Source organism: Crinia signifera, chromosome 4 (assembly GCF_055691185.1).
Source record: "Crinia signifera chromosome 4, ASM5569118v1, whole genome shotgun sequence".
NCBI classification, from domain to species: Eukaryota; Metazoa; Chordata; class Amphibia; order Anura; family Myobatrachidae; genus Crinia; species Crinia signifera.
Window position 1 is genome coordinate 132324188 of NC_139220.1, and position 26465 is coordinate 132350652.

The 26465-nt window shown below is 43.8% G+C and overlaps 1 protein-coding gene across 7 annotated transcripts in view; it reads right to left on the reverse strand.

The window, feature by feature from the left end:
• Positions 1-26465, reverse strand: part of SAXO6 (stabilizer of axonemal microtubules 6) — an 87283-nt gene that overhangs the window by 19519 nt on the left and 41299 nt on the right. Inside the window, exons 1-9 of one of the 7 annotated variants that reach the window (XM_083182501.1) lie at positions 24243-24489; positions 23436-23541; positions 19926-20584; positions 14802-14942; positions 12056-12235; positions 9598-9737; positions 4872-4971; positions 3228-3266; positions 855-1030 (exon numbers count right to left, since the gene is read on the reverse strand). In XM_083182501.1, the coding sequence (XP_083038627.1) occupies positions 855-1030; positions 3228-3266; positions 4872-4971; positions 9598-9737; positions 12056-12235; positions 14802-14942; positions 19926-20584; positions 23436-23541; positions 24243-24260 (1559 nt within the window). In that variant the 5' untranslated portion in view covers positions 24261-24489. Of the gene's footprint in view, positions 1-854; positions 1031-3227; positions 3267-4871; positions 4972-9597; positions 9738-12055; positions 12236-14801; positions 14943-19925; positions 20585-23435; positions 23542-24242; positions 24490-26465 lie in introns of those variants that run through there. The other 6 variants (XM_083182503.1, XM_083182498.1, XM_083182500.1 and 3 more) reach the window with 6 other exon arrangements.

Genomic DNA, 26465 nt, shown 5'->3' on the forward strand with positions numbered 1-26465 from the left:
GCTGTTCTTTGAGAGACCATCTGGATTAAGATTCAGATTACCTGTAATTTCATACCCTATTTCCTGTCTGTGGTACTGTACTTGTTCTGCTTGAGTATCCAGCAACCGTTTCCAGCCACAGGCCTTGCACTTGGACTGAGTATTTTGTCTGTAGGTCCACACAGTGTAGACTTTAACATCTGCTATCCTCAAAAGATTTACCAGTGCAGCCTTTTGGCTCATTCTCACACTCAGGGCCGGTGTAAGGATTCTCAGCACCCTAGGCAAAATGTCAACCTAATGTCCTGTCCCCCCCAATACTGCCACCAATCCCCACTTCCCAACCCGTTAGGCATACTTGCCTTAGACGTTCCATAGCAGCCACCTGTATTAAGTACAACAAGGATCCTCATAGACATTATTGATTTTTGGATAGGCAGACTTGGTGGCACCCCTCCAGGTCCCGGCGCCCTAGGCAGCTGGCCAAAGCTGCCTAATGGTAGAGCCGGCCCTGCTCACACTGCTGCTGAGAGGGCCAACCATCATTCCACATTCCAAATCTGTCAATTATTATTTAGCCATTATTTCCTCAGAGATAGATTTCATTAGTCCCTGCACACCTTCACCTTCATGTTCTTACAGAGGCAGACATCCTACCTTCAGCATCATCTACAGAATAGTTGTTTTGAACAAAAATTGTGGGGTGATAACAATAATTTGGCCACTATATTAAGTCTCCCATTTTTCTATAATTTAATATTTCCATTCACAGGGTTTTACGTTGGTGTAACATATTCCTAACAAATTTTAAAGAAAGAAAGAAAAGTCTTGGTCACTGGTCCTGGAATTCAGGAACTACAGTACATGAAACGTACCCCGCAAGATCTAGAGCTTTTAGATTTCTGCTCATATCTTCCGCACTGCTGGAGGTTGAAGACACATCCCAATATCTGTTGTTGGCAGAAAGTATCTGATTGAGGTGTTCGCGGGAGAAGTGAGTTCCCTGTGCACGACGTCTATAATACTCTGCTTTTTCATGTCGTTCCTTCACCTAGTCAAAAGCGGGAAAATATTTTGTATTATAACTTAAATAATTGTGATGTTGGTGCATTTTACACTAGATCTCATCGCATCTAGTTGAAAACGCATGCAACGTGCTAAAGCAATGTGCATTTTTAACCAGATTCGTTGCCATCTAGTTCAAAAAGTACGGGCAGCACATGTGTTGTATGTGTTGTGCGATGGGATGTGCGATGGGATGTGCGCAGGAGTGCACATCACATTGCACCCGTACATTGCACTGCGTATGGGCACCTTTAGCACTGTATAGGAAATTGTTGCAAACTTTCCCTAAAATGCCTTCTGAGGCATTCCAAATGTTCAGACAGTATGTATACACAGAGAATATGGCAAATGAAATACAATAAGACAAACATGGGAGGAGAAGACAGACAAATCCACAATGGATCAAATAATTTCATTGGGAAGCACAAAGGCATACAAGAACTTGGAGGTATTTAGCATAATACAAAAAACACAGAAAACACAAAAAACACAAAAAAACCCACAAAGCTTATATCTATAACATGGCAATAGTATTAATTTGATCTCCATGATGATAATGAAATATAATAAAACCTTCTTGATATTGTAATAGCCAAAGCAGTCCTGGACAAGTTTAATATGTTACTGAAAGAGTTCAGTTTAGAAAGCTCAGTTTTCTCTTTTAACTGGTTATATTATGTATGTATTTATTATTGGATGCCTCCAGCTGTTGTGAAACTACAAGTCCCATCATGCCTTGCCACAGTTTTGTTATTAGGGAATGCTAAAACTATGGCAAGGCATGCTGGGAATTGTAGTTTCACAACAGCTGGAGGGCCACAGTTTGGACATGCCTGGTCTAAAGTATAGACCAGGAGTAGTGTTCACTCTAGGATTTATTTAGGGCAGGTGAAACATTGAGTCTTAGGAGAGATGTATGTTTAATGTAATGGCAGAATTGAAGTAGGCTTGACCAGCGAAAGTGTAAAGTGTGTGGGTATTTAAATGATTTTGTCTTATAGAAAAAAAAAAAAAAAGACTAGTAAGCCTGCTCGAAACAAATGCTTTGAAAGTTAGTCTGCTACCTTGCGATTGCCTCTGTGTTCGTGCATATGTGATAGAGAGAAAGAGATGTAGTTTCACTCGCTGCCAACAGATGGCAGTGTTTCTGAGACACACAAACGGACACTGGATATAGAGATTATATATATATATATATATATATATATATACATATATATATATATATATATATATATATATATATATATATATATATATATATCCAGGGGGTGGGACGACACTAACAAATCACATCCATTATTGCTGGGGTGCACAAAATATCCTTTTGTTTAGAAGGGATATCCAATACAAGTGGGTACAGAAGGAGGTCACTCAACAAGTGTGAGGACACCTTACGGTTTCTAACTCCGCACTCCACCATGTTGCACGTGCAGATGCCGTGCCACAGTATATATAAATAGATAGATAGATAGATAGATAGATAGAGAGAGAGAGAGAGAGAGAGAGAGGATAGAATGCATGGAATAGGTGTCACCCCTATCTTTAACAGCATTTTAAACTGATTAAGGAAAATGTTGTATCATGGGAAAATTTGTATTTTCTAGTCTACAATAACATACCTCCCAACTTTTGAAGCTCACCAGTCGGGACGGCGCTGCTGCGCGCCGAAGGTGCGTCAAAATTTCCAGGGGCGTGGCCTAATTTGAGGGGCGTGGTCTATACTCGCGGCTCACCCACGAGGCCACGCCCCCATTTTGTCGCTATGGGGGCATGACCCAGAGGCTCTGTGAGCCTCTAGCCATGCCCCCAGCCCCCTGGCTGCGGGAATAGACGCTGTGCGCATGCGCACAGCGTTTATTTCCCCGCTGCTTAGCAGCTGACAGGGGGACTCCCAACAGCCCCCCCACACCGCGGGACACTGCCGCCTGCGGGTGGGACAGCGGGACAGGCCCTGACAATCGGGACTGTCCCGATAAAATCGGGACTGTTGGGAGGTATGCAATAACCACTCCCTTACATTCAATGGTGATGGACTAATCCATCTGTGTATAATCCACAGCCAATGCTCTATTTCATAATGAAAGCTCTGCATGCAGATCACTTTTAGTCAAAATATTATACATCAATTACATGGAATAAGAACAAAGTTTCAAGAGTGAACAGAACATTTAGAAACCAACCTCAGCAACCCACATGGAGCCTACACTGAGAGGAGGGTCCTAAAGAATAAAAACACAGAACAATGACATTCATTATTGCAACAAACTGAACAAAGACAATCAGATCTCTGCTGCCACCTAGCAATGCATATCAGTAAGTGAATACATTGAGAATCAAAAAAATAAACACAAAAATGTAACACAGAACATTATGCCCAGTAAGGGCTGACAGGGGATGGCACTGTAGGTACAGGTGTCATTTGAGCACAACTCTTAGGTGAGAACAAGTTCGGAGTGGGCAAAAGAAAATAGAGGATAGGTTTTTTTGGGTGACTGAACGAAACATCTGTGCTAAAAAAAAAAAGGGGTTGCTTCGGGCAATGGTTTAGAAACTTGGAGGGTTATTCAGACCTGTTCACTAGGCTGAGTGTATTCGCAGTAAGTCTATATTTACTTTTATCCTGGAGGAAGATGGCCTAAAAGGGGGCGGGCGCTGACGACATGTGATGACAGCTCCCTGCCCCAAGCAGGCATTGACACGCCTACATCTGCAGGGTACACCCAGTGTTTTATGGCCATGCCGCCCCATGCCCACCCACCACTGAGCGAACTGCCTTGCGAGTGTTCGCTCTTGGGGTTTGTACATGCGTAAACGCCGACCATTGGACAGGGGAGCAAATACGTCCATGGACGAGCTGGTCTGAATCACCCCCTTGGGTCTGAAAGTCACAAATATATGATCAAACTGACTGAGGTTCTAATTAATTCACAAGTGCTCATGAATGGATATCCTGAAAACCTGAACTGTTTAGAGTTAAATGGGTTTAATTAAAACATTTTTTTTACATCTTTTAGTTTTGTACATCAGGCAAACACAGGCTTAGCATGTTTACCTGCTCTCATAATAGTCATTCTAAGAGGAATGTTTGAAACATCAGTGTATGCAAAAGAAAACAATCCCAGATCACCTTATAATTCGTATAGTGCCAGATGCTGGATCCACACTGGCAGATATATCAGCCAATCATGTGAACGGCCGATATATCGTTTAGTGATTGGCCACTGTTTACGAGTGATATGTCTGTGAACGTGGTCATTCGCAGACATATAAGGACTGGTGTGCAGCACAACCAATGTCCAATATAGCTAAAGATCTAAAGATATATTGGCACATTGTGCTGTGTGTACGGGCGATCCGCTGACTGTATGTACTCCTGCACCAGTCACAATGGATCAGGCAGTGTGTATGGAGAACACGCTATCCGATCCGTCCAGTGGTATATCTGCAGATCAATTGATCTGTAGATAGAACTGCCAATGTGTACCCAGCTTTATAAATCCCAGACAACAGAAGGCTCAGAAAATCTGGGAATTTTTGCATTTTAAAATTTCCTGATTTGATGATCCCGATCAGTTTTTGGCAGTGATCAGCAAATCAGAATTTTAACATGCTGAATTCCAAGGAGTTGGGGTATCAGGAAATTACTCCAATCCATTGTAGATTGTAGATGTGGCCTTTATTCATACTATCTGTTTGTTAAACTGCAATGCCTCATACTAATTACAATAAGACTGCTCAAGACCATCTTCCTTTATCTGGCTGTAAATCTGGTTCTATCACTAGGTGGAAAAACCTCCTTATTTTAATAATCACAGGCTACTCACGTCATCATTTACTTCCTGCTTTCCTCTCACCCAGGCTCCATCCTTGTAGTTATATTCTGTGGGTGATGAAAAATTAGCAGAATACTCCGTTTTTGCTTTCCTAGAATGCCAGGAATGGTAAAGTCACATATTTGGTCCACTTTATATTACAGGCACATTCATTGTGAAGAGGGTAGTTCATTAAACAACACTTGGCAACGTGGATGGTGTAATGGTTAGCATTACTGCCTCACAGCACTGAGGTCATGGGTTCAATTCCCACCATGGCCCTAAATGTGCGGAGTTTGTATTTTCTCCTCGTTCTTGCGTGGGTTTACTCCGGGTACTCCGGTTTCCTCCCACAATCCAAACATATACCGGTAGGTTAATTGGCTCCCAATAAATTGAACCCGAGTGAATGTGTGTGCGTGTACATGTGGTAGAGAATATAGATTGTAAGCTCCACTGGGGCAGGGACTAATGTGAATGTTCAAATATTCTCTGTAAAGCGCTGCGGAATATCCGTGCGCTATATAAATAACTGGCAATAATAACAATTAGACCATAGTATTGGCCTTGAAATAAGGGATGCAACAAAATGCAAGCTGCATGGATGCAAGAAGAGGAACAGATGAGATCACTGACAGGTAAGTTAGAGCATATGGAAGGTAATATTAAGGAATTAAGGGGGGTATTCTATTCATGGCAAGATTTCCCGACAAGAACAATATTGGCACTCACGTATTCAATGCTTATTCAATACCATTAATAACAGCATTGTAGGGTGTCAGATCCAACTCTTTTTTTTTTTTTTTTTAAAGGATCCGTTTTATCGGAACCAGCCACGGATTGTTGAATTCACAGCCTTTTTCGACAATCCGCGGCCATTTTCACCAATTCACAGACTTTTCAATACTCGACAGTTGGAACATTGAATTTCGACTATTAAGTTCCTGTCGGATCAGATGAAAACGGGATGGGATTACAACAGTTGGAATCCCATATTGAATACCCCCTTAATGCTTTAATGAGGTCAAGGTTTTTTTTTTTTTAATGAGAGTTTAGGTGTTAATGTACAGAAATTAAATAACACAATGATACTGGGGCTAATTAATAATGGGGAGTATGCATGCAATACATCTAAATAAATGAAAAATATTTCTGCATTATAGGGAAGTCAAAACAACAATCAATATTGTATGACGGTTACTGATGCTGTCTGCCTTATATGGCTATCACAACTACTCGGACATGGTGGTAACTGATGCTCTCTATATTATATGGCGGTTACTGATTTTTTTTTTTTTTTTTAAGGCAGTCACTATGTATTAAGTGGCATTTATCTATTCTCTATTATATGGTGGTCACTGATGTTTTATGCATTATATGGTGTTCACAGTTATGTTCCCTGATTTATATGGCAGTCAATGGCGGTTATTCTGGTTCACTCCTTCTGGCAAATTCCTTCTCAAATGGACAAAACTATGTGCAATGCAGGTGGGGCAGATGTTACTTGTGCAGAGAGAATTAGATTTGGGTGGGGTTTTACTTCAAAGTGAGATCTATATTGCAGTGTAAAAATAAAGCAGCCAGTATTTACCCTGCACAGAAACAAAATAACTCACCCAAATCTAATTCTCTCTGCACATTTTACATCTGCCCCCCTGCAGTGCACATGGTTTTTTCCATCTAAGAAGGAATTTGCCAGAAAGAGTGAACCAGAATAACCCCCAATGTGAAGCTCTGTGGTGTCTGGATGTTGTATTTAGAAATGAAAACACGCTCAGAACCACAAAATAGATGCAGTATGCACATGTACCTTAATGTAACATAACTAAAATGGTGCTACATATATCAGTCTTTACCATGTTGTTAAGACTTTAGAAGTTAAACCCAAGCACTCCTGGTGCTTAAAGAGCATAGGTGTGTAGTATTTAGGTTATTGCACACTATGTCATAAAATGCAACACTGTTGCTGCTAGTGACTAGTAGGACCTGGATCCTCAATTTAAAATAAGGGAAAAAAAGGGTGTTCTTGAAAAAGTCCACAGTTAGCAGGGACAAAATGCGTTCATGCTACCTCATTTACTGCCGCCATCTGTGCAAATAACTATTCTGGTCATCGAAACATAGAAAACTGATCTCCAGTACACGATCATCTCATCTCAAGACTCAAGTCCGGACACAGACGCTGACCTGGCATTTACAGATCCCACCTAGGACGTTTGATAGTGCCTGCTGCCTTTACAGCTAAAGATTCCATCAGAAACTGTCACATACTGTATTCCATCAGAAACTGTCCCTGCACCAGAGTGCCATGAGTACATCCACTGGACATTCCCCAAATACTGTGGCCAGCCCTTTACACACAAAAGATATCCCAAATCCAGCAGTGCTATTTAGCAGCAGCACACACCACTTGAGCTAATTGCTCTCCCACATCAGCCAGTAAGCCGGCAACATATGAACATATCAATTGGGAGATCAGAGAATACTGCATTAGCTCTAATTTGTCAACAGGGATCACGGACATATTCTGAGTGAATAATGAACATTGCATCGTCCGAATTTCTACTACTGCTAGTCTTTATTATACCAGTTATATTGTGGCCAACAGGTGCTACATAAAGTACATGTTTTATCTACTCACTAGAGTGACCTTATGCACTGATCTTATATGGTTATGCATTTATTAAACATATGAATTATATTTATATATTATTGATTTTTAAATGTATGTTTTTATTTGCCTACTAATTTGAATAAATTATATTTAAAGGAACACACACAGGTCATTATTGAGAGGGCATATGCAAATTTGAGCAAGTTTTTGTTTATTACAAAGGCTCCACTAGTCACAGTGATTAAAATCCTTCTTGTTACCATGCTGATGTCTAAATTCAGCAAATCAACAGTGAATACTATATATTGGAGGGGTGTGGTATGCCGGTCCGACAGCTGGGATTCCGCCGGTCAGTATACAGACATCGGAATCTTAACTGCCGGTACTCCGACAGGGGAGGGCGAGCACAATGAAGCTGTGGACTCCATCCTGGGCACCCACAAGGAAGAATAGAGAATAGCATTTGACAGTCGGGATTCCAATGTAGGTACACTGACCATCGGAATCCCAACTGTAGGGAGGTCATCTGCAATCCATAATGGTGGAAGGCTGGGAGGCGATAATGGACTGTTTGCTCTGGATGATAGAAAGACAAGCTTCACCCCTAGTTCCACAGACTGACATGTGTCTTGTGTACACTGTAATACCTGTCAAACGCTCCTTCAAAAGAGTCCCCATTCTAATAATTACATAGTATGATACTCATCTCTCAGTCAGTGACTGCCATATACAGTATTGTTCTGCACAAATCTTAAAACCAGATCTGTGTCACCAGATATTTTAAAAGATGGCTTATGATAGTAAGAAAGCAAAAAGTATTAAAAACTTAAGTCCTAATATTTTATTTCCATCTAAACCTTTCACTACAAGATGTTAGATTTTTGTTCTATTTCCTTTAAAAAAATGGATGGAATATGTGAGTTTCTAATACCCCTTTCAGAACGCCAAAGCAACCCCGGTTATTGTCGTGTTAACCCAGGTTGATTTGTGGTGTGAAAGCACGACTGACCAAATTCCTGGGCAACCAGGCTTTACAACCCTGGTAACAACCAGGAGACCTCAACACTCTCCTCCTACACCGGTGAGGATCCAGGAAGCAGATATTGAGATTGTAAAATCTTATAAGTACCTGGGTTTTGACCTGAACAATAAATTTGATAGGACTGATAATTCTGCTGCTCTGTATAGGAAGGGACAGAGCAAACATTACTTGTTGAGGAGACTGAGATGTTATGGGGTGCAGGGAGCACTACTGAGGACCTTTTTTGACTCTGTGGTGGCATCAGCTATGTTCTGATGGTGGTTTGCTGGGGTAGCAGCATTTTGATTGCGGACAGCAAGATATTAAACAGACTGGTTAGGAAAGCTAGTTCTGTTTTGGGAATCCCCTTAGATTCGGTTGAGGTGGTAGGTGAGAGGAGAATAATTGGCAAGTTAGCATCCTTGCTGGATGATCCATCCCACCCACTCCAGGACATTTTGTCGGAATTTAGTTCCTTTAGTGATAGATTGCTTCACCCTCGATGTCTCACAGAGAGATACCGCAGGTCTTTTCTTCCTGCTGCGGTTAGACAATATAACCACCATGGTCCCCGGTAGATTCCTGCATACATTCTTCTTCTTACGTTTTACCAATCATGTGTAATATATATTTACATTTTTTTTATTTAACATGGTTTTGTACTTTGTCTTGTTTTCTTTTTTTCTTTATGTTTTATTATGCTATTTATTCTAGCTCCACTACGGACTTTGCTGTAGCAATGTGAATTTCTCCATTGTGAGACGAATAAAGGAATTCTATACTACTCTATTCTAACCAGGGTTAAACAAGGCTCTGACCCAAGTTGCTGTGCAGTGTTAATGGATCACCTGCACTATCACACTATGAAAGAGGCTTTATGACAGCAACAGTTCCAAGTGCTGCCTACTCCCTTTGATGTTTGACGTCTTACTGTATGTTGGAATTTTCCTAACCTCCCTGCATATCTCTCCCCTTTTCTTTTTCCTTGCTGCCCTCCTCGCCCCTTGTACCCCTTCATTGTAAACTAGGTTCAGTAAAACAAAACAAAAAATTAAAGTTGAAAATGACCATGTCAAAAACACTTTCAATGAACAATATCATACCTATAACATTTGGAAGGATTGCTAAGATGTTGAAGAATTTTGTTTTTAACAATTTTTCTCTGAGCTTTTTCTTTCCGATCAATCTCAGATAAATGCACTTTTTTGGTGCCAGAATCCACCTCCTTCTTTTTATGTTTATCCTAGAAGAATGTAGAATATTAAAAACAAAACAAAAACTGAAATTAACCATAAAAACAGAAGGCCTCAAGTTTATTCACAGTTAGATTGTGCATTTTGGACTATTCTGATTTAAACCTATTTGTGAAGTCTATATACTGTACTGTAAGTTCCTGAATATTAGTTTGAAAAACATTTGACATATCTTTTTACAAGCAGATCTGTGAATTAAAGAAAGAAAACAATCAGGCGCAATGGTTCTGCAATTACTCCACTATTCAGTGCACATATGTATATACACTGGTATGTGTTAGTTTAAATTAAATATACTTTGGCTGCTCCCAGAGGCAATTCTGGAAATTGCCAATGAAAGAAATGGAAATGGATAATCTGTGAAATTTGAGTTATTGCAAAAATATGCTAAATTGAATCAAGATACTAGAGAGCGCCACACATCTGAAAAAAGTTATTACAATTTATTATCTAAAATATTTAAAACAATAGACAATGGACATACAAAATTACTCACAACAATTAACAGTATCACAATATACAATGATATTACCCTGCTCAGGGTCACTTGAATATCTAAAGTTATTAAATCAGATCTAGACCTTCCCTTTATAGAGTCAGTGAGAACAAATCCCTGTGTACATCAGGGTATGTAAAGTTAAGGTTGATGAAACGTGTGATAGTCCTTTAAATTTCCTTTTGGAAGATATGCAGAATCCGTTAGTCATTGTTTTAATTTGATGGTTAAATGTATAATCACCCTGGGGACTATTGCACTATGATGTTTTGTCCGCAAAAGCTCCTTTTAATGTATATACCTCGCACAATCCCTGCGGCAGCCTAGGAGGAAGATTTTCTAAGTGGGCTCGCTTCAACCCGCTCCGGCTCTAGCTATATGTTGCGAGCCTCAGCTGGGGATGATGCGGGGAGCAAGCCTCACTAACCTGTATACGGTGAACAGGTCCTCTGTGTCCGGCTCCACAATCTGCAGGTGCTTGTTTGATCAGCGAAGTGCGGCTGTGTGCAGGAGGCGGTGGGCACTTCTGTGCGGTCCCTCAGGGTGATAAGAGAATAGAACGAGTGGGAGCCAGGGTAGTGAATGCCCAAAAGAATATCCTTGACGCGTTTCTCCGCTGCATAATAATTTTGTATGTCCATTGTCTATTGTTTTAAATATTTTAGATAATAAATTGTAATAACTTTTTTAAGATGTGTGGTGCTCTCTAGTATCTTGATTCAATTAAGCATATTTTTGCAATAACTCAAATTTCACAGATTATCCATTTCCAGATCTGTGAATTGTTTTTCAGTGATGGCAATGCATGGTCTGTGTTTTAGAATCTCTCATTATGAGCATTATTACACAATGAGGTAAATGTATGAAGCAAGTGATATGACTGGAGAAGTGAGCCAGTAGAGAAGTTGCCCGAGGCAGCCAATCAGCATTGAAGTAACATTATACATATATAAAATGATCGAGCATCTGAATGGTTGCCATAGGCAACTTTTCCACTGGCTCACTTCTCGTATCACTGTTTCATACATTTACCTCTGTGTGCTCTAATTAACTGTGCTGTATCTTTGCAGAAAAGCATCAATCACGCTATACACGGAATATGTTGATATAAGTAAATGTTATGGCCTACTTAGTACATAAGCAATGTTTGATTTGACATTCCTAACCTTTTAAGCAAGCATTGTGTTACTACACAAAATTATGTAACTACTCCAGATGCAGATGGGCTAAAGAAACTAGTGTGGAATGTTCTTGGGGGGGATAGGTTAATCACCATTATAGGGGTAAATTGGTGTCACTGTAATACCACATTTCTGCCATAAAGTACTGTGGCGGTGCATGACAAACGGTGATGGGCGCTATGGCAGTCCATGTTACAATAGCCACAGCTATCAATTATGAAAGCTGCAGGTGTTGTTGCCACATACACAGACACTGTTACCTTGCTTCTGTGGCTACTGGCTCCGGGCTGCACAGGAGATCTGGCGAGAGCTCACGTCTGTCTAGTGGAGCTGGCTGAGCCATGAGACACTGCACATAAGCACTAGGCTGATGCACTGTGGCATGGACAGGGATTGCTGGAGGGCTTCATCTCCCCCAGTACTGCAGATGAGATGTTCATACATTTGGTCAATAGTGCTTTCTGTATTGCCTATGTAAAAAGGCAAAGCAGGTATAGCTATATAAGCTATAGTACATATGCCCCTATAGTACATATACCCCTTTACCTCTGTCCACTTTATTTCTTTCCAAGGCTAGTTCATAGAACCCTTATACAAACAACACTAAATAAGCCAGTGTAGATTAGTTTACCTTCCTCTTAGGCGAGTGGTGTTCTTGGTCATATTCCATAAGATGTTTGTCTTCCCAGTCCTTTCTTAACTTTGGTCCTTTTACAGGTGGCGATCCTTTATACTGACTGTTATACTCTGTCTCTGTCCTGATTTGATTTAACTTAAATGGTGGAATAGACTGATTCTTGTTGTATATGACCTGCCAGAGAAAATTATTTACAATTGCCTCAGAACATCAACAGATTCGTTTCCCCACAGCACATATAGGGCCACCAGATGCACAATATAAAGTGGAGAGCCAATCAGCTCATAACTGTCATTTTCAAACACAGCATATACCATGACAGGGGCTTATTGGCTGCTGCGTTATAACTCTTGACTTATCGAAGCTTGGAGAATCTGTCCCATAGACTTTTTGTGTGCTTTTTTTTAAACCATAGACCTATTCCTCATGCTAAAGTCAATTTTAGGAATAATAATATGGACTAAAATTGAACAATTTTCCTCGTGCCATGTAGAAAACAAATCTACAATGTGATGCTGCTGTAATTCAACTACAACTAAAAACTTTATTACGTGCTATTATATAAGAACACTGAAGCCACAGACACTTGCACCAGAGCAAAGATATTAGTTCACTGTGTATATAAATCTTTTTATCTGAAAGCAAATAGATTTCCCAGCCAGAATAAACATGAGAAACTCATAAACCTGGAGTAACTACAAAACCTTTTGGACTAACATGGACACAAAGAAATGTAATGTTGCTGTAAATGGATTCCTCAATCATGGCCACAATCAGGGCTATACTTTAACATTACCACCAAATATATGTACTACCGACAAGCAGCACATAGTTACTACTTTGATGGAGAGCATCCAAAACCATACTGCATCCTAACTTTTCTAAAATGTTCTACTAAATATACCAACAACAAACCACCACATAGCAATACCAAAACAAATGTATAGTAAGAAAAGGCCATTTGTGCCACAATGTGAAAACTATTAAATGTGTGGCTGCGCCCTGCCCGTTTTCTAAGTTGCTGAACGCGCCCTGCCTGGGCCGCTGCTCCCGTTTGCGCTGACATGCAACGGAGGTCTCAGTGGCATGTCAGCACGGCAGGGGGCAGCTGGAAGAGACGATAGCCACTCTCAGCAGAGATCAGCGGCGTGTGAGTCATCCCGTCATCACTACCCCTGTGTGTATGAAGGCTGGTGGACCTTCACGTCCCGCTCCCACTCTGCTACCCCGCTCCACCTCTGCTTTTAAACAAAGGCGTACTAGTCGTGGGCTGCGATTGCCTCTCTGCACCACGTGACGCTGCAATATAGCGGGGCCTTGCAGTCACCATTTGGCCGCTATAGTGACAACCAGAAAAAGGGACTTCTATTGAGCCTTCAGGAAGACACGCAGCCACAACCACAACACAGTAGGCATGATGACCCAGGACCCCCAGTTGCGACCAGCATCAATGTCAGCATGAGAACGCTGTGCCGGTCCTACCAGGCCGTAGAGAGCTGAGCCGGCATCATGCAGTTAGAGATAAGGAGCCCAGCAAAGAGTGCGGTGAGCGGAGCCAGGAGAGGACTCGCAGGCCAGAGCCTGTTTGCAAAGGGGAGTGGGTCAGAGGGGCTCTCAGATAGAGGAGCCCGGCTTGTGGGGAGATGCTGCTAGGATAGGGAAGTGTGTGAAGCGGCACATGAAGAGGGGAGTGAGGAGGCTACATGCTGCCGGAATAGGGGTGTGGATGAGGATGCCATACACCTCCATCCCACCACAGTCTGTGTGTGTGTTCTAGGCATCGCTAGACATGTTGCTGTATGTGTCACTTCCTGCTGCTTCAAGTGTTTGTTTGGTTACCAATATTAGAATTGACACCTGTTATGTGTCCTGGGCGGCACCAGTGTCAGCTAATGATGCCCTCCACAGGCACTGCCATTGCTGCAGCGCTGCCCAGGCCCTCCAATATCTCCAATGCCACACGTGCTCTCCCAATAGCTGAGGTCCTGTACAGGCTCTCCTATAGCGGAGGTACTACTGGGGGCATTTTGTCTATGGCATTACTAGGGGCATTTTGTATATGGCACTACTAGGGGCATTATATCTTTCACACTACTTTGGATATTTTGTCTAGGGCACTACTGGTGGCAATTAGTATAGGGCAGGCATGTCCAAACTATGGCCCTCCAGCTGAAACTACAAGTCCCATCATGCCTTGCCACAGTTTTGCTATTAGGGTATACTAAAACTATAGCAAGGCATGCTGGGATGTGTAGTTTCATAACAGCTGGAGGGCCACAGTTTGGACATGCCTGGTCTAGGGCATTACTGGGGGCTGTATGTCTGTGGTACTAAAAGGGGGGGGGGGGGGTAGTTAAATGTGTTGCTAGTTTGAAGTGCCCTCCCGAATTTAAAATGTGCCCTCCTCGGTGATCAGCACCCTGCCCTAAAAAAATCCTACAGTTAACACTAGTATTATTATTATTTAGTAGGGTGGATTAACATTCATTGATTGCCTTAGCTTAACTACTACCAGCCTGATGATGTAAATACATCGAAAACTCTTGATCACTCGAGCTGCATCTCTGTGTATTCATTCGCCTCTGAGTGCTGCATTCCATCGCTCATTTTGCTTAACTACAGGATAAACTTGCCTAAGAAGTTGGCGTGTCCTGGGAATACTGTACAATGTTTTCTAACAAACAATTCAAAATAAATGTAAAGCCATCTTGTTATTGCATGTTTTGTGACATATACTTACACCTACCTGCTCTGCAGCAAGTAATGGAGAGTTCCTTGTGGGACTCTTTCTTTCAAACTGCCTTCTGTATTCAGACATCCTCAGTGGATGATGAAAGGGGGCTTTATTCAAACCTGCTTTCTTCTGCAGGACTCTGTGAAACTGTTAATATTACATTGTCAGCATCCTGTTTATTGGCAGTCTTTTTTTTTTTCTTTTTTAAATTGACAATTTGTATTTTTTTTTTTGCAAAGTAAACATTATTGAACAATAGAGCATGTAGCAATGTACATATAATGACATAGATAAATGTTGGAAGCATTAATGGATCTCTAAATGAAGAAGCATGACATGGCATTAGTGTTTAGAGATAAATGGTAAGAAGCTTAGCGTTAAAATAATGAATGTCAACATTACAAGCCTAACCATATGTAAATAAACATTATCTTTCTTTATACGATTTCAATAAGTATTTCATCTGTTTCTTGCAATAGTTTCCGTAAATAACAGTTATATCTATAAGATGGCTGGAGAGCCAATAGACATTGCTATAGTAGGCCAGATAAGATCTTTTTGACCTATAAGCAAAATAATGATGCCTATATGCACATCGCCAGTTACATATAACACCCTATGAGTATTTAGATCAACATCATAAAGTCAATAACGTGGGAGGGAAATATTCTGGTATTGCTAGTCATTGTTATCATGTTAAACTATCACATCTAAGGATGAACATATATACTAGTGTTCCCGCTAGCAGCGCCCCGCTAAAACAGCCTCACGGGGAAGCCCAGCGGTGCTTCGACGGCAGCACAACGACTTTGGAGACGGCGGCAGCCGGCCCTGCCCCCTTTGATGACGGCGGCGGCCCGGGCACGCCCCTCTTGTGGCATCAGCGGCCAAGGGAACCCCTAGCTGTGACGTCAGGCCCGGTCCGCCGCCTGGCGCCCTGCCCGCTGTAAAAGCTAGAGTGAACACTATATACTGCATGGATATTAGGCAAATGGTTAGCATCATGGGCTGAAAACTACTATACTTCATAATGAGCCGCTGTAATTATGTAATTAAAATCATTATGGGAGATGCAATAAAATGACCGCCAGTAGCCACTGGTTATGGTATAGTGCAGGGACCGGCAACTGGCGGACCGCGGTCCATCTCCGGACCGCAGAAGCCAGAGCTCCGGACCTCACAGTAATTCTGTAAATATGCCAGGGGAAGTGAGACATGACGTCTCCTTTCCCTGACGAGTGAGCGTCCAGGGCCGGCGCCACCACTAGGCAAATCTAGGCATTTGCCTAGGGCGCCGGCCACTGGAGGGCGGAATTTTGCCCCCCCCCCCTGCCGCCCGGGTACCTGTCCTACGGCGCTGTGTATTTAAATCTGGCGGCGGAGGCAGCGGGGGTCCCTGCAGTCCATTAGAAATAACGAGCGCTATCCGCCGGGCTATGCGGAAGCGCTTCTGTTGTGAAAACACTGGCAGCACGGCGCACGCTGATCTCAGCCAATCAGCGTGCTGCCAGTGTTTTCACAACAGAAGCGCTTCCGCATAGCCCGGCGGATAGCGCTCGTTATTTCTAATGGACTGCAGGGACCCCCGCTGCCTCCGCCGCCAGATTTAAATACACAGCGCCGCAGGACAGGTACCCCCCCCCCCCCCCGGCACCGGGGCGCCCCCACCCCGACTCGCCTGGGGCGCTCCGGTGCCTTGCACCGGCCCTGCGAGCGTCCTATCGCGGCGCCTCACGTGGGTGGGGGCTGAAGACGCGGCCAGCGTGATCACCTGGAGACGCCGCGCGCACCAAGCCCGTCCGTCCGCCCGCCGCCCTCCCTCCCTCCCGCCAGCCAAGTGAAGGAGCTGCCCGACCGCCCTCCCGCCCGCTGAATGAAGGAGCTGCCTGCCCTCCCGCCCGCTGAGTGAAGGAGCTGCCTGACGCCGCACCCCACGCCTGAGCAGGGGCTGTCCCTGGAGAGAGAGGAGAGAGTCCAGACTCTGGAGAGGGGTGCAGGCAGCGGAGCCGGGAGGCACTTTTAAGTGCCCCTGCGGGTTGCGGCCTGCCCGTCAACTAAGTACTGTACAGTATGCAGAGTTTGCATTTTTTAAAAGGTGAGCAGAATGTGCCTTCATTGTCCCTGTATTGCCAGCATTGTCCCTGTATTCAATACAGGGACAATGCTATCAATACAGGGACAATGCTGGCAATACAGGGACAATGGCCAGCATTGTCCCTGTATTGGCAGCATTGTGCCCGTATTGCCAGTATTGTCCCCGTATTGCCAGCATTGTCCCCGTATTGCCAGCATTGTGCCCGTATTGCCAGCATTGTCCCCGTATTGCCAGCATTGTCCCCGTATTGCCAGCATTGTCATTGTATTGCCAGCATTGTGCCCGTATTGTCAGCATTGTGCCCGTATTGCCAGCATTGTGCCCCCATTGCCAGCATTGTGCCCGTATTTTTAGTATTGTCATTGTATTGCCAGCATTGTGCCCGTATTGCCAGCATTGTGCCCGTATTGCCAGCATTGTGCCCGTATTGCCAGCATTGTCATTGTATTGCCAGCATTGTGCCCGTTTGCCAGTATTGTCATTGTATTGCCAGCATTGTGCCCGTATTGCCAGCATTGTCATTGTATTGCCAGCATTGTGCCCATATTGCCAGCTTTGGGGCCGTATTGCCAGCATTGTCATTGTATTGCCAGCATTGTGCCCGTATTGCCAGCATTGTGCCTGTATTGCCAGCATTGTCCCCGCATTGCCAGCATTGTGCCCGTATTGCCAGCATTGTCATTGTATTGCCAGCATTGTCATTGTATTGCCAGCATTGTGCCCGTATTGCCAGCATTGTCATTGTATTGCCAGCACTGTGCCCTTATTGACAGCATTGTGCCCGTATTGCCAGCATTGTCATTGTATTGCCAGCATTGTCATTGTATTGCCAGCATTGTGCCCGTATTGCCAGTATTGTCATTGTATTGCCAGCATTGTGCCCATATTGCCAGCATTGTGCCCATATTGCCAGCATTGTGCCCGTATTGCCAGCATTGTCATTGTATTGCCAGCATTGTGCCCGTATTGCCAGCATTGTGCCCGCATTGCCAGCATTGTGCCCGCATTGCCAGCATTGTCATTGTATTGCCAGCATTGTGCCCGCATTGCCAGCATTGTGCCCGTATTGCCAGAATTGTCATTGTATTGCCAGCATTGTGCCCGTATTGCCAGTATTGTCATTGTATTGCCAGCATTGTGCCCGTATTGCCAGCATTGTCATTGTATTGCCAGCATTGTGCCCATATTGACAGCATTGTGCCCGTATTGCCAGCAGTGTCATTGTATTGCCAGCATAGTGCCCGTATTGCTAGCATTGTCCCCGTATTGCCAGCATTGTGCCCGTATTGCCAGCATTGTCATTGTATTGCCAGCATTGTCATTGTATTGCCAGCATTGTCATTGTATTGCCAGCATTGTGCCCGTATGGACCTCGACCAAAATCATTTCAAACTTCCGGACTCCATCAAAAATTACTTGCCTACCCCTGGTATAGTGGATCGAGGGTGTCTACATCGTTCGTGTGATGGTCAACTACGTTTAGTAGAACCCATCTAGCTAGACGCCTAAAGATAGCTGACAGCTTCTATACCAATGGTAGCCAACTACGGTCCTCGAGAGCTACCAACAGTTCCCATTTTATAGACAACCTAGCTACTGCACAGGTGCACTCATTACTCACTGACACATTTTGAAAGAGCCACAGCTGGAGCTAATTACTTAACTTGTGATTCTGTGAAGAGATCTGCAAAACATTAACTGTTGGTAGCTCTCGAGGACTGGAGTTGGCTACCCCAGTTCTATACCAACAGTAATGAAAGTTAGACGCAAGCGTAGACTCACACGTGACAGAATTACTACAAGCAGCTTCGCATTAAAGTCAGAATTGAAAAAAAATATTGAAAAAAAAAACAGGATTGCCAAAAGTCCCACTAATAAAAAAAATTGACAGCAAAGAGAAAAGGTAATAAAGTTTTTTTCATATTGGGAAGATTACATAAATTGTGTATTTTCAATGTGCTTGTCTCACCCCCCCAGCCAAAATAAAAACTAAGGTTTGACACAAGGTCATGCTCCTACAAATGTCATTCAAAGGCGCAAACAGAAAAATGGAGAATGGTCTTGTGCCAGCGAGGCCACAACCCATTTAGAAAATGAAAAGTGGTGGTTTGCAGGATGATGGTGCCTAGGAGAGCCACCTATCAAGACTGCAAAAACCGGCGTTCAAATGTTGTGGTAGGTTTAAAATTTAGACTAAAGTAGTTAACAATATTTTATCCACTACTGCTGCAGGTGTTTTGGTGGGTCTTGCTAGTGCCCACACAAAAATTTCATCAAATGGAGGGGGGGATTTACACCATGCGCTGCAACTGGATATAAGTAATTACCTTGCTGAATAAAAATGAAAACTGGACACACTGTATAATTAGAATTAATCTAATTATACAATGTGTCCAGTTTTCATTTTTATTCAGCAAGGTAATTACTTATATCCAGTTGCAGCGCATGGTGTAAATCCCCCCCTCCATTTAGAAAATGGCCTTGTGGGAGCTAGGCCATGTCCATTTTCTGCATGGTATCGGCTCTTTGTCTTACCATAACTCATGTCACTAAACAAAAGCCAACATTTTGGTGTCACCACTCAATGCGGCCCACACCCACCACTGCTCTGATGCTGAAGTAAAATAGCAAACTAACAAGTCAGAAGTGCCTTTCATGGTAAGGATATAAATCAGGAAATAAAAACCATATAAGCCGATTTATAAACAAAATAAAATAAAGGATTTTGGGTAGAAAAGGCCTTGGGGTATATATAAAATACACAGAGGTATATCTAAAACACAGGCTGGTGTGTCAATCCATCCAGGTGTATTTAGCACTTACCAGACTTTATCCCTGTGCCATTGATTTCATTTCCCAGATATGCATCAGACCATGGGCTTTAATTAGAAGTGTTGTCTCCCCTAATATTTAAATGCACATCCAATCAATGCTATGAAAGTATCCAATTTCTTGTATGACAAAATAGGCTCTACATAAAATGTATTAACAAACCGATATGACTAATATAATTTATAAGCAATTTCCATTCTTACCCCATTGGTTTCTTTTTGTGGACTTGATTTACTTGGTGCTGGTATTGTATTGTTGTCTTCTGTTTCATTGTTCTTCCTTTTTGCCACTGCAGAGCGGCCATTAACCGACTGCATTATGGGAGCTGCCGATTGGCCATCTGCCAACTGCATTCTGGGAACTGCGGTGTCGTCAGCAGCAGAATGCATTCTGGGAACTGCCAAGCGGCCATCAGCAGACTGCATTCTGGGGACTGGCGAGTGGCCATCAGTAGACTGCATTCTGGGATCTGCTTTGTGGCCATCAGCAGACTGCATTCTGGAATCTGATGATTGGGCATTAGCAGACTGCATTCTGTGAACTGCGGAGCGGCCATCAGCAGATTGTTTAATGGGAACTGCCAAGCGCCCATCAGCAGACTGCATTCTGGGAACTGCTAAGAGGCCATCAGCAGACTGCATTCTGGGAACTGCTGACTGAGATCTGGATTTTCTTGGTAACCTTGGTGCATCTGGAGTTTGTATTTTCTCTTCCACCCAGGAATCTTTATCAATGCCAAAACCCAAGTCCAAGCATTCTGCAGCATATTCATCCATTCCTTTCCATTGCAAGGATTTTGAAACTTGTGGATTGTAATATGGAACTCTTCTTTTTGAAGGAAAACTTGGTTCTTTAGTAATGCCTTTAAATCCAAATAAACAAAATATTAACATATGAACACAGTTACCAATTTACCTTACATATATAGTTTCACTAATGTCTACTTAAGATTAGGGCTAATTAATTGATTTTATGGTACTTGTTTCCTAGCACGGCCACAATCGCGGGCATCAGGTGTCATTTTTAGTGGTATACGACGCGACCGACGCGATGCCCCTGATTTTCACATTGAAATGCATTGAAAAAAGTCAAAATCGCGTCGGTCGCGTCGTATGCGGCTAAAAAATGCTTAAATGGTCCAGACGCGATGCCCACGATTTCCCCATAGGAAACATTGTTAAATGGCTCAATGTACCCGCGATCCCCCTGATTTCTCATAGTGAACAATGTTAAATACCTCAATTTCACCAAATCATCATAGGGAACAATGGTAAATGGGCCAGAAAGCCCCAAAAACACCCCAGAACAGTGAAATGTCCCCCCAAAAGTAGTTTACGCCACCCCACGATCAACGCGAACCCGAAGCGTGGCGAGCGCAGCGAGCCCGCGAGGGGCGGCGGTACGCGTCCTCCGACCTTTTCATACCCCCACTATCCACGTCGGCGTGGAGTTGAGAATAGAATAGTGTGGCGAGCGCAGCGAGCCACCGCGCCCGAAGCGTGGCGAGCGCAGCGAGCCCCGCGAGGGGACACGGATACCTTCACAGGTAAACGCGTCCCTTCGCGGGCTTCACAGGTATCCGCGTCCCCTCGCGGGGCTCGCCACGCTTCGGGCACGGTGGCTCGCTGCGCTCGCCACACTATTCTATTCTCAACTCAATGCCGACGTGGATAGTGGGGGTATGAAAAGGTCGGAGGACGCGTACCGCTGCGCTCGCCACGATTCGGATTCGCGTTGATCGTGGGGTGGCATAAAATACTTTTGGGGGGACATTTCACTGTTCAGGGGTGTTTTGGGGGGTTTATGGCCCATTTAACATTGTTCCCTATGATGATTTGGGTAAATTGACCCATTTAACATTGTTTCCTATGGGAAATCGGGGGCATCGCGGCTAAATTGAGGCATTTAACATTGTTCCCTATGGGGAAATCGCGGGCATCGCGTCGCGACCATCGCACCCGATTTTTTAGTGCTTGCGATGGCCGCGATGCCCCCGATTTTTCCTCACGATGCCCACGATCATGATCATGTGGCCGTGCTAGGAAACAAGTACCGATTTTATAATTGGCGACATTGCGTGAAGACATTTCTCTCTGGAAAATAGGGATGGCAAGAGTGTTTCAACATCTTTATCTACATAAATAATGAACACAGTTTGCACTGGAATCCTGCCAATACTTTAATCACTTTTATTATATCACACTATCTTTGTTTGTCTTTTATATTTTGCCGTTTATTTTAGACTGAGAGTCAATAAAAGTTAATAAAAAAAAAAAAAAAGAGATATATGGTGCACCATAAAAAGGACATTCGTTCCTTCTTTAGTGTTTCAGGAATCGGCGTAACCTACAGGTTACTCAGTTGACCAGTGGTCATGCAGTGTGATCCGATGATGCACGTTCAGTTGCAAAAGCAGTCATGAGGTGTCTATTTATACCACATGGCTCCTACTATATATTAGTAGTATGTGCAATAACCTACAACTCTGAATCAGAGGCAATGTCACTGTCAGCAGCACTATGATAGCAATGTGAAAATGCTACTTTAAAGTACTTCAACAATGTTGATAGTATAACTTTAAAACACATTTAAGTCTAAAGTTATCCTGCCTACACTGTTAAATACTTTAACCTTAACCTTGTCTACATTGTGGGGGTAGCATACTGCTAATGACTGTGACATTGTAAACATCACTGTCACCATAATGAATTAATCGCCATAGAACATTATGTTCGTATGCTAGTCTTCTAGATTAACTCCTTCAAGTGCATACAAATCTGCATTGTATGCTAGATAGTTCTCTCTAAGCTCGCTACACACTATGTGATTTCTCTTTCTCTTTGAACAAATTTACAATATGCACAATTTTACGGCCAGTAGAAGAGTCTGATAGCGAGAGCCGCTCATTAGATATTCACTGCATCTGGTCCCACTCATTGCATATGCATGGAACGGGACCATAGCAGCTCTCCCGGGGCCGCAGCTTCTGCTGCCTGTGTCCCCGCCAGCCCTCCTTCTGCCCCACACATTCCGGTGCAGGCAGGGAGGCTACCATCTCTTCCGCCTTCCGCCGTCCCCCGACTCCCTGCCGCATTTGCAGGGAGGGGGGTGGGGGCAGCGAGCCCCTGGCGCGTTGAATAGGTGGAGAGGGAGGGCTGACAGTGAATTCTCCAGCCCTCCAGAAAAAGGCGAATGTGCAGCGAATCCTAAACAGGATTCGCTGCACATAGTGAATATTCTCATTGAATACCTACCATGGAATGCAGAACCAACTGATTGCTGTCTATGTGCACTGGCTAAACTGGCAGTCTCATGGTGTTTTCTACCCCTAGGGCTGCAAGTCTAGTATGCAATTAACAGAGAATGTGCTTCTGTGTGAAGCCACTCTCCTGTCTTGCCATCAGCCTCACCAAGCTTATAGGGGCTGCAGCTGATGAAAGTCCCCAGAAGCAGTGCCTGTGCACATGCTTCAGATTGCCCATGCTGGTGTACATGTGCTGGCTCACAGCGCCTGCCATGACCATTGCTCATGGGCAATGGACAAGACAGGCAGCCGCCTAGGCCTGGAAAGAAGCATTCCGGGCTGCCCCACTCCTCAAGAAGGGCAGGACCAGTCTCTACTTGTGAGGTATCTATTAACCATTGCCCTGACCACACTTTACTTAATGACATATTATACTTATTATTCTATATCTTTTACAACAATTGCTCACCAAGCTCATCAGATCGAAGACCGGCCCATCTGGACATATCATCACGATGATGAATGGAATCACTTGATGTTCTCCACTTGAAATTTTTGCCATATTCTGATAAACCCTATATTAAAACAAAAACTGACATATTGTACAAGTATGGGGCTTGTCACATAAAAATGTTTTATTTAGCTTAACACAAAATATAGCAGTCATTAAAGTATGCATAATAGCAATGCATATTGCAGTCCGTGATATTAAATGGTTTGTTTTTTTTTTGTCTTGTTTTTCAATCTTATACAGCACAGGGAAAGCTCATGATTTAACACCCAGAGCTATTAGTTAGCCTTTTCCTATGTTTTACAACCTCTGCATAAAATGTGAAACCCATAGGCTTGTGTTGGGTACCAGCAAGAGCTTTAGAGAGCATTCCCTCCTAAAAAGAGTTAATAGGCTTTGTGGCCGTATACAGGTGTCCCCGGGCCTAACTTTATTAGTGGCTTCTACTCAACATAGAACACTATTTTTCTTGTAGAACATCACTACTATACTCCAAGCAGCGCTCATCATGTCATTGAGCCACAAGTGGGAGGAAACGGGAGGAATTCGAAAGTAAAAGCATAAACTGCTATAAGCCTAAACTGGGGTCAGCCCATCACTTCTACAGTATCTGTCAGTTCATCAGCACTTCTATCTGCAAGCACTAGCTGCAGCTGTCCCTCTGCCACAGCAGCCTGTAACATAGCGCAGCGCACAGACATCTTGCAGAACGCAGGCAGTGTTAGCACAGATTTAACGCATGTACGGTATGTTACACAGCGGCACCTTAAATCGGACCGGCATTCTGCTAGGCCTCCTCTCCACGGGCTGTCTCCGCTGCTGTGTCGCAGCCACCAAGGGATGAAGCGATCAGGGAGATGATGTACACAAAAGTCGTTACCTTGGCAAAGCCCGGAGCGCGTCCTATCTCCATCACGCATGCGCATTTCCTAACGGATCGGGCGGACGGCGCACCAATAGCAGCGCGACTTCCGGAGTCCCCGCATCACGCAGTTGTGTGTACAGTACACTACATACACACGTACACCTCAGGGACAGGGAGGGAGGGAGGGAGAGACAGTACTAGAGATATTCCCTGAATGCTCCGCCGGCATCTGCTCGCCTCTGGTGCATCATTACGTGTAGTCTGCTCTAGCTCATCACCTGTGCTCTGAGAATGCCTAGGAGAAATAACTGCCTAATAAAGTGAAACTCGGGAAATTAAATCTACTATACTGTATATACAGAGAGAACGTGTAATTCGCAAGTGTGCAAGTATACTTTACATGTTGTGTGTGTTTGTACATGCTGTGTGTATGTATGTTATGTGTTTGTGTGTACCTGCTGTGCATACGTATGCTATATGTGTGTGTGTGTGTGTGTGTGTGTGTATATATGCAATGTCAGGAACGGTGCTAGGGGGTTCGGCGCCCTCCTGCAATCTATAAATTTGCGCCCCACAAAAGCTTTACAAAGGACAGTGCACACCAAAAGAAAAACGTGTGCTCTCACAAGGAAGGGGAATGGCCACACAATAGTACTCCCACTCCAAATTACACCACATAGTAGCACAATATTATTCACCTTACACAGCTGTAACTAGCCATTTTGGTGCCATGAGTTAAAAAACGGAGAATTCGCGCCGTAGGAGCGTGGCTTCATGGGGAAGGGGCGTGGTCACGTAAAAATACACCGTAATCCCCATAACACATTATACCACACACCTCAATGCCCATTACACATTATACCACACAGTAATGCAAATTATACATTATGCCACACATCATGATGCCCCTTATACAATATGCAGCACACCCAGGGGCGGATTGGCCCACCGGGAAACCGGGCCATTTTCCAGTGGGCTGCGCCCATTACAAGTATGATGGGGCCGCACAACCCCTGGCTGGGCCGCGGACCGCTTAGACCGTCACCTTCGCGGTCAACGGCCGCGGCCGCAGCATTTTGCCCAACACAAATATGGCCGCCGGCAGCCTCAGCCCTAACCAAAGGCAAAATGGCCGCAGGAGGGCTGGTGCGCATGCGCGGCCGCACGCAGCTGCTCCCGCGGCCCTGAGGATGGCTGGCGGGGCTGCCCCCTGTGAGACGAGTGCATGATCTGATCCCCAGCAGACAGCACAGCAGTGCACAGGGGATCAGATGACCAGGATGGGCGGCGCTCGCTGCGGAGGTATAATAGCCTATATTAAAAAAAAAGATATTATGTATATATATATAGGTATATATATATATATATATATATACCTATATATATATATATATATATATATATATATATATACAGTATTAGAAAGCCAGCAACATCCGATTTGAAAAAATTTCAAAAAGATTTTAATGGCATATTAAAGTGCAACGTGACAGACATAACAAAAATCAATGCAAGGATGAAATGGAATACTTAGCATAATTCAAAGTAAAAAATTTACCATCGCAGCATCCCTGAACGCGGTCATACCGACAGCTGTTTCGGTGCATAAGTGATGCACCTTCCTCATGGGCATAGACCACTGACCCCCAGGGTGCTCTATATATACCTGCACAAACATACAATCACATGAATCAAGCTCACCTGTCCATGCCGTTTTTCCTACGGCGTGGAAAATACAGGCACCACCTTACCCATAGAAATACAGGCACCACCTTACCCATGTTCAGTTGGTCCCCTCTTCTTCTGTATATATGTAATACTAGCCCTGTCTATAAGTATCTTATTTATATGCATCATCTTTCAGCATCCCGTTGTGACGGACCTATGATACTTTCTCTTCTTTTCACTGATCCCCTTTTTTTTTTAATTTTAAAGCACTTGCGCAAAGACTTTCAGACTTTTTTATACTTCTTTGCTTTTATCATTTAACAGGAGCTGTAAACCCGCCCCTCCACTGGGATGCCGGCTTGTGAACCGCAAACACGGAAGTCAGTGCGTGTCACGGAGGCCGGAAGCAAAGCGCAAGTGATGCGACGGTGGTCCAGTGACGCACCGCAATTCGG